The 9,552-nt window shown below is 38.4% G+C and overlaps 1 protein-coding gene across 1 annotated transcript; it reads right to left on the bottom strand.

Moving 5' to 3' along the window:
* Positions 1-3,593: 3,593 nt before the first annotated feature.
* LOC100016175 (olfactory receptor 6C2-like) lies at positions 3,594-4,532 on the bottom strand. The gene has a single exon (XM_001364834.4). It carries the CDS (start codon positions 4,530-4,532, stop codon positions 3,594-3,596), a length of 939 nt encoding a protein of 312 aa, XP_001364871.4.
* Positions 4,533-9,552: the final 5,020 nt, after the last annotated feature.

Below are 9,552 nucleotides of genomic sequence, written 5' to 3'. Positions count from 1 at the left end.
CCAGATGTTACCTACCACTCTTACTCCTTTTGAGTCTCCTTCACTTTATGGATTTTCAGTTGTTATGAAGTCAAATTACATAACAATTTCTAGAGGTTATGACTTTCATGAGATTCTCTTTATGTTGAAATGTACTTAAACCCTATGCCCCACTGCCTTTCATGGGCTCTCTTGCATCCTAACACTGAATAGCAACCTCAGACTATAAACTTCCTGCTTAGATCAAAGATCCTAGTTGTGACTACTTTAGTAATTTTCTTTAAATCAGATTTAATCCTGGATTCTGAGAATATTTATTCTTAATGATATATAATTTTTATTTCTAAATAATACTCTATTTGACAGGGGTTGGTATTTTTCAAGTCTCTTTCCTCATTTTTTTTGTTCTTGAAAATTCAAAGAATGCTTTTATATTCCCTATCTCAAAGCAGTTTCCAAAATTGAGATAATTGAGATTAATCTTGTGAACTTCATCTTGCCTAGGAACCCAAAACCAGGTTTAGCCAAATGTGTGTGTAGGCTATTCTTGGGCCCTCAATTTGGGTGAATAAAGAAGATCATTCTTAACTAGGCACAACATGATTTCTTTATCTAGTCATTGGAATCCTAGGATTGTACATGCAATTTGAGATCATCATGAAGGAATTATCAAGGGATAGAAAAATTAAGTCTATCTCCTCAGAAGTGTACACCAATGATCAATTTCTTGGGAAGGGTCAAATAATGAAATTGTATATAATGACTGAAGGTGATGAATATCTTTGTTTTTGATCATCAAGAGAGATCACTGACCAATGAATTTACTGGTTTTGGTAGCCTCATCACTAAATTGATTTTCTTACCTGGAACCTAGTCTTTCAGGATTTTTAATCATCACAATCCTATCCTATCCTATCTCCTCCAGCATCAATATGCTATTATCTATACTTTCTAATCTTCAGACTTTCCTTATATATTGCCATTGTGGTCTACCAATACACAAAAGTATGCCTCAACTTTAACAAATTCTCACTAGCTCTATTCTGCCTAGTAGTTATCATCCTATATTTCTCCTTCCTTCCTCAGCTTATTTTCTTTGAAAAGTCAGCTATACTTGGTGCTTTCTACCCTATCCCTCTTCTTATTCTCTTAAATTCCCTTCAATCTGACTTCCATTCCTATCAACCAATTTAAACTGCTTTCTCCAAAGTTACCATGATCCTTTAATTCCCAAATCAAAGGTCATTTCTTAGTCCTCATTCTTCTTGATCTCTATCCAATATTTTGACATTATTGTCCACTTCCTCTTTTTGTATACTATTTCAGGCTTTATTTGAAAAAGGAAAAGGGGAAAAGGCAAGTTATAAGCATCTTATGGTATCTAATATGAAATCAAAATTGTGCTCAATGCTCCACAAATATTATTTGATCCTCATAACAATCCAGTGGGGCTAATGGCTATTTTAATCACCAGTTAACAATGTGGAAAATTGAAGCAAATAGAGGTTAAGTGACTTGCCCAAAGTCACACAACTGGCAAGAGTCTTATGATTTTAACTTAGTTCTTCTTGACTCCATATCTACTGTACTATCTACCACCTAGATTCTTCTGATCATAGATAGTAGAATAAACTCAATACCTGACATAACATAATAAAAGAAATTAAGTAGAAGAGAATTTTGGGACAGTGTACAGTTTAGGAATAGTTGACATTCCAATTCAGTCACCGTACAAAATGCTTTTTAATTTTAAAGTTTTAATTATATGCCTCATGGGAGTGTAATAAGTTAGTTGTAAAATGCTTATTTATTATTAAAAATTTTACCAATGAATATTTATATATCTTCAGTATTAAGCATTTATTTAGAGCAGAGGAGATAAACAGCTCTCCTGTATCTGTTCTACATTAAATCCTGAGTATCCTTCATATGGACAACTTTGGAAGACCCTAGTCATGAACCTATACTATGCTTTAAGTTATTTTTCTTTTGAAATCTAGATTGGAATTGTAAAGAGCTAGATAATATGAGAAAAAACCTAATCCTTCTCTTTGAAGGAAAGACTTACCCTAGGATTGATCTTGGGTTCATGTCCTTGGCTGCTAAACTGAAAGGGGCTCCAAAGGGAAAAGGAAGAGTATTCCAGAACCCCAGGGCCCAACAGCATTTCTTATTGTTACACTATGTTTTAATCAGGAATCAGAGATGAGGATGTTGGAGGAAGGGATGAGCAATCGATGTGTATTTACTGACAGAATGAGAAGAGATAAGCACAGCTGATGGCAACATCTAGGATACATAGATATGCAGGGCAAAGACAGACATATACAAGCTCATTTGGTTTGAGAGAATAGTGTGTGGACAGTGGTCATGAACCCCAAATTTTAGGATGGAAGAGTAGGAAATAAATTATAAGGACAAAGAGATCTCAGTCTGTCCTTTGAACCACTGAAAGAAGATTACTTGGGCAGCATCAGCGTTGAGAGATGCTTTATGAATAACCCCAAATTTGAAATTTCCCAAATATAAGAATGCAGGGATTAGATACCCTTCAGAGAAAAGGTGATTTCTTGATTCAACCTGCTCCTTGGAGCAAGAGGATCAACCCACAATGTCACTCAGTAGTATCTTACTTGATTAGCAAAAACACTGAGTTATAGTGACATTGAAGGCATGAAGGGAAAAAAGAAAGCTTGGTGAACAACTTCAAAGCATATTAGCCTTTTAGGGGTTCAGAATGAAGAAAAGAATCCAAACCAGAAGGTAAAACTATGAGTCTGGGAAGCATTGTGTAGTATCCTGTGGGAAGCTGGAAATCAAATGAAATATCAAATTCAATGCCCTTCTGAAGGGAGCTAATAGGGTTTTATGTGTTCATTGTCTCCTGGGAACCATTTGCCTCTTCAGCAAATTTTCTGAAGAATGAAATAAGGTCTGTTTCATCAATTATAAAAAGGAATTGAAATAATTAAGAGAACTGAAAGATAAAGGAAAAAGAATGAAAAAAATTTTCCCACTTGAAGTTTTATGGATTATAACAAGAATTAGGAGACCAATTATAGAAAAATGGGGTGATTCTTTTACAAGGATGTTGTATATAGTACATAATTAACAAATGATTGATGAATATTTTAGGATAATAGTAGTGAATAAGGTGGCTGAAAAAAAAGCAGATCCTATTGAAAATTGGTGTAGTGGAAAAAAGAAAGACTTGATAATTGACAAATTTCTCTATAGGAGAAAAAAGTCATTGTGAGATAATGCTGACATGAATAATCTATGAGTAAACTCAGCTGAGTGGCACAGTAGATTGAGTGCTGAGATAGAAATCAGGAATACTCATCTTCCTTAATTCAAATCTGGACTCATACACTAACTAGTTTTATGACACTTAGCTTTTTTGTCTCACTTTCCTCATATGTAAAATAAATTGAAGAAGAAAATGGCAAATCAATACAGGATCTCTGCCAAAAAATCAAGCAAACAAACAAAAACAACAAAACAAATAGTTCATGAAGATTTAGGGAAAAAAAAAACAAAAAAAGGAAGGCATTATTTGATATTGTTTTATGCCTTAGTTAAAAGGCATTTGGCATCTAGATTGCACTTGTTTCTTACAGCTTTGAGATCAACATGAACCTTTTGAATGAGTCCCTAAATGCTTGTATCACTTGCTTATTTCTCAAGGTGTAAATGAAGGGATTCATCACTGGGGCCACAGAGGTTGCAAGAACTGATACCACCTTATTTAAAGCCACCCCTTCCTTTGCAGATGGTTTCATGTAGATGAATATACAAGTTCCATAAGTCATGGAGACAACAATCATATGGGAGGAACAGGTAGAAAAGGCCTTTTTCCTTTGCTGAGCAGAAGGGAATTTCAGAATAGTTCTGATGATGAAGGCATAGGACAAGACCACCAAAACTAAGGTGATGATTAATGTTAACACAGCAAAGACTAAAACCATTCTTTCTATGAACTCTGTATCAGAGCATGTGATCTCCAGCAATGGTGATGCATCACACACAAAATGGTTAATGACGTTGGAGTCACAGAATTCCAACTGAAGCCCTAGACTAAGTGGTGGAAGAATAATCATCAACCCAGCCAGCCAACTTCCCACAAGTAGTCGGTTACAGACACAGTTGTTCATGATAGTTGTATAATGTAAGGGTTTGCAGATGGCTACATAGCGATCATAAGACATGGCAGCCAGGAGAAAAAATTCTGCAGCTCCAAGAAGGATACCAAAAAACAATTGGGTGGCACATTCATTATAGGTCACAGTATAGTCTCCAGTTGACATGTTGTATAAGAACCTGGGAATACAGACAGTTGTGAATGACAATTCTAAGAAGGAAAAGTTTCGAAGGAAAAAATACATGGGGGTTTGAAGATGGGGATCCACCAAAGTGAGAGTGATGATGGTCACATTCCCAGTTACACTCAGCATATAGGTCAGGAATAGAAAGATAAAGAGCAGAACCTGCAGCCGTGGGTCATCTGTCAGTCCCCGTAGAATGAATAATGTAATCCCTGTATGGTTTCTCATTCCTGATCTCTGTATTTTCATGGACCTGTGGATGGAACAAAGCTCAGAAATCACTTATAAGCTATGTCCTCCCCCCTATGGATAAGAAGTCATGTCAAAACTATGTTCTGGTTGGTGTCTTTGACTTGTGCAATAGCTACAGTATATAAGGATTTCACAAAGTCTTTTGTTACCTATTTATATTTCATGGTTTTCCAAATAGATGCCATGCAACATTCCTTTTGAATACACATTCATGTTCATTTGTATTTCTAAAGGTTTTGATATTTTTTCATCTGTTATTTCCATATACATATATATAAATATATATATATACATATATATATATGTATACACATATATACACTGCTATTGAAGACCTATTGAACAAGAAGAACAAAGCCTTTATGGAATGGCAAAATAACCCAAACTCTGCTCCACGGCACAGCGTGAGATCAGGAAGATGCAAGACCGATGGTGGGAAAAAAGGCAGAAGAAATCCAGTGGTTTGCTGATATGAAAAACTACAAACAATTTTTCAGTGCCCTGAAGACTGTCTATGGGCCATTAAAACCCACCACCACTCCCTTGCTATCCTCTGACGGTGACACTCTCATAAAAGATAAAAAGGCATCAGCAAAAGGTGGAAAGAACACTTCAGTCAGCTTCTCAACCGACCCTCTTCAGTCGACCAAACCAGATCCCTCAAAACCACTGCATTGAACAACTTGACGTCCCTCCTTCAATAGAGGAAGTCCAAAAAGCCATTAAACAAATGGGTGCAGGCAAGGCACCCAGTAAAGACGGGATCCCAACCGAGGTGTACAAGGGCTTAAATGGAAAGGCGGTCTAGGCATTACACATAGTGCTGACCAGCATATGGGAAGAGGAAGACATGCCCCCAGAACTCAGAGATGCCTCCATCGAGAGGCATCTCGCTACTCTCCACTGCCGGAAAGATCCTTGCCCCTGTTATACTCAACAGACTCCTGTCATCCGTTTCAGAGCAGAACCTTCCTGAATCACAATGTGGCTTCCAACCAGATCGCAGCACCATCGACATGGTCTTCACAGTGAGGCAAATGCAGGAAAAATGCCTTGAGCAGAACCTGAGTCTCTACATTGTCTTCATAGACCTGACAAAGGCGTTCGACACAGTGAACAGGGACACATTGTGGGTGATCCTCAGCAAGCTTGGTTGCCCAGCAAAATTTGTCAAACTGATCCAGCTCTTTCATGTCGACATGACAGGGGAAGTCCTATCTGGTGGAGAGACTTCCCATCGCTTCAACATCTCCAATGGCGTGAAACAAGGCCGTGTCCTCGCTCCGGTACTATTCAACCTATTTTTCACCCAAGTATTATGACATGCTGTGATGGATCTAGACCTGGGACTGGATGGCTCACTATTTGACCTTCGCCGCCTGACTGCAAAAACAAAGACAACAGAGAGACTCATCCTGGAAGCTCTCTTTGCAGATGACTGTGCTCTCATGGCCCACCAAGAAAATCATCTGCAAACCATTGTGGACAGGTTCTCCACCGCAACAAAACTGTTTGGGCTGACTATCAGCCTCAGCAAAACAGAGGTGCTGTACCAACCTGCACCAGGGAGGCCAACTGTGCCAGCTGTGCATAACTATTGATGGCACGCAACTTTCTAACGTCAACACTTTCAAGTACCTGGGCAGCACCATCACCAACGGCGGGTCCCTAGACCACGAGATGAATGCCAGGATCCAAAAGGCCAGCCAGGCAGTCGGGTGGCTGCGCTGCAAAGTCCTCCAACACAGCGGTGTAAGCACTGCGATGAAGCTCAAAGTGTATAATGCAGTGGAACTCAGCTCGCTCCTGTACGGTTGGGAGACATGGACACTGTACCGGAAGCACATGAAACAGCTGGAGCAATTCCACCAACTCTCCCTCCGATCAATCATGAGGATCCGATGGCAGGACCGAATCACCAATCAGGAAGTCCTTGACAGAGCCAACTCCACCAGCATCGAAGTCATGGTCCTCAAAACCCAGCTACGATGGTCTGGACACGTCATCCGCATGGACCCACAGCGAATACCAAGACAGGTATTCTATGGTGAACTGTCAGCTGGACTCAGGAAATAAGGCCGACCAAAGAAAAGATACAAGGATCGGCTAAAGTCCAACTTGAAGTGGGCTGGCATTACACCAAAGCAACTAGAACTTGCTGCCTCTGACAGAAGCAGCTGGCGAACCCACATTAACCATGCTGCCACCACCTTTGAAGATGAGTGACGTCGACGTCTTGCTGCTGCTCGTGAACACCGACACCTGGCCACAACCGCACCTCCCATAACAACTTGCGTCCCATGCCCCATGTGCCACAAACTGTGTGCCTCACTCTTGCGCTTCAAAGCCACATAAGGGTACACCGTAGATGAAACTGCACAAAGACAATAGTCATTCTCGATTACCGAGAGACTACTACTACTACTACTATATATGTATATCCTTGCATTGAATTCCTTTGAGATTTAGACAATATGAAAAGGAAAACCAAATCTAATGATGAACTCTAATACTTTAGGGGGGTGCTAGGAATGGATAGAGTGCCAAAACTGGAGTTTTACTCATATCCTTGAATTCAAATCTAGGCTCAGACCCTTAACAGCTCTGTGACTCTGGGCAAGTAACTAAATCATATTTGCTTCAGTTCTCTATCTGAGGTGGATGAAAAAGATAAACTGGAGAAGGAAATGAAAAATGAAAGTTTCTTAGCCAAGAAAACCCCAAAAGGGGTGACAAAGAGCTGAATGCAACTATAAAAAAGATTCAGCAACAAAACAACAAACTGCTACTATATCAACTATTCTCCACTACTATTCTCCTTGGGTTAAAACAGGCATAAAAATTAATCAGAACTTGGTTGCATTTTAGTGTGGTTTTCAATTGTACAATTGTTACTATGTTGTATATTGTTCAGCTGTTCATTAATCCTATTTTCTTTTCTTTGAATTAGTCATTCTAGATCTTCCCATCTTTTTCTTAATCCCTAATATTACTTGATTCTTTATGGTACTAAAGTATTCTATGCCATATTTGGTTCAGCAATTATTCAAGTGTTGGGCATTTACTTCAGTCCTGTTTATTCCTACCAAAAAATACCACTAGGACTATTTTGGCATATATGTGGTCTCCCAGTCTTTGTCTTCTTTGTCGCGTATGCTGAGAAAACTAATTAATAGTTCAAAGGTCTCAAATTGTCTGGTTAGTTTCCTCATAGTGTTCTTTAAATTTCCCAGAATATTTAGACCAGTTCTTAACTCTAGCAATGTTTCTTTATATAGTCTCTAAAAATAGCTAACTCATCTTGTTTTAACCCTGGCCAGTGTGAAATATATGAGATAAAATCTCAGCATTCTACTAATTTACATTTCTTTAATTATTAGAGATGACTAGTAGTTCTTCCTGTATGGTTGTTGATGGTTTTCAATTTGAGAACTCTGTTCATCTACTCTGACTACTTATCTTTTGGAAAAAAAAGGTTCTATTCATCATATATTGGTATACTATAGGTACTTGGGAACTTTTCATGAGTTTATTAACCTCTCAAAGTCCAACCCATTCCTTTAGGCACACATCCTTTCTGACTCCTTCTGTCTATAACAGATCCATGCTTATACAGACCCAAGCCACAAACACTTTACACTACCAGTGGTTTTCCCTGAGTATGATCACTCCCCCTCTGTATTTAACAGAGCTTCAAACTCAATACATCAGATATCTTAATCTAGGAAATGACAGTATTCTGTGGGAATCACCACTGGGAACCAGAGCACTCCCAAACTTTGAGCTTAGAGTTCTACTAGAGAGCACAAATATTCACCATCTTCAGGAAAGAGTCTCTCTACATTCCAATATCCTTTAAGTTCTTAATGTGAGGTCCACAGATTTCCAAAGGTTCTATAGATAGATTTCAAGTCTTGAAGCACTTGGATGAGATGGAAAACTGAATCTTTATTTTATTATGACTTATTTTCTTTGCAAACTTATATATATATATATATACATATATATATATTGTATTTTCCACACTAAAAAATATTCTGAAAAAGGAGCAGTCTCCATCAGACTCCCAATGGGATCCATGAGAAAAAAAAATGGTTAAAGACTCTTATTTCAAGGAAAGCAATCAACGTAATACAGAGGAGAAGTCACTTGTATTTAACTCAGAAAAAATTCCATGCATATTGATACTCTATATACAACCTAGATTCATAACATTCACCTATCCCACTCATTCTGGTCATTCAATATCTTTTTTTTTTCAGCAGGACACTGAATTCCAGCAAGCATTTAATAAACACACTCACAAGAAGACAATCCCTAAGGACCACAATGAGAGGCAGAGATATATTGGTCTATGTCCCACCCAGGGTGGTGTTATTTTGAAGGGAGGGGACAAACCTTTCTACAGAATGTCAGAAAGTCAACTGTTTGGGGAATTAGGGAATGAAACAGACCCAAGGACAAGGAGACCATGGTAACAGGATCCAGTAAATATGAGGGTAAGAGTTGGTAGAGGAAGAATTATGTAGCATGATTTTGGCATACCACAAGATGATATTTAAGGAAAACAATCATGACAATAGAAAATATACTCTCTTAGATAGGAGGCCTCCACCACCAGTGAGGGAGAGCCCCAAGTCTTCTGAACCCACCTTACATGGGGGCACACATAGTCATATGTCCATTTTCCCTGTTCTAAGTAAACTTACAAGACTCCCAACTAGATTAAAATGCCTCATAAATCTCTCAGTGGAGCCACCCTCTTTCAATTTTGTATTGGCATTTGGAAAAAAAAATTACTCATAACCTGTACAACTATGAGTTGTCTTCACCTTCTCCCAAACAATATCACCCCTTTTAACATTATACTTTCTTTGGTTCACTTCCACTTTCCATTCTTCTCCTTTTAATTACAAACCATCCCTTTTCACATTACCTTTACTCATAAGTTACATTCTTTCATTCTTTCTGAATATCTTCTTGTATGTCTCTCTGT

The sequence above is a fragment of the Monodelphis domestica genome, chromosome 5 (genome assembly GCF_027887165.1).
Source record: "Monodelphis domestica isolate mMonDom1 chromosome 5, mMonDom1.pri, whole genome shotgun sequence".
NCBI lineage: Eukaryota > Metazoa > Chordata > Mammalia > Didelphimorphia > Didelphidae > Monodelphis > Monodelphis domestica.
The sequence above is the reverse complement of the archived record's forward strand: the minus strand, read 5'-3'. Positions and strand labels throughout refer to the sequence as shown.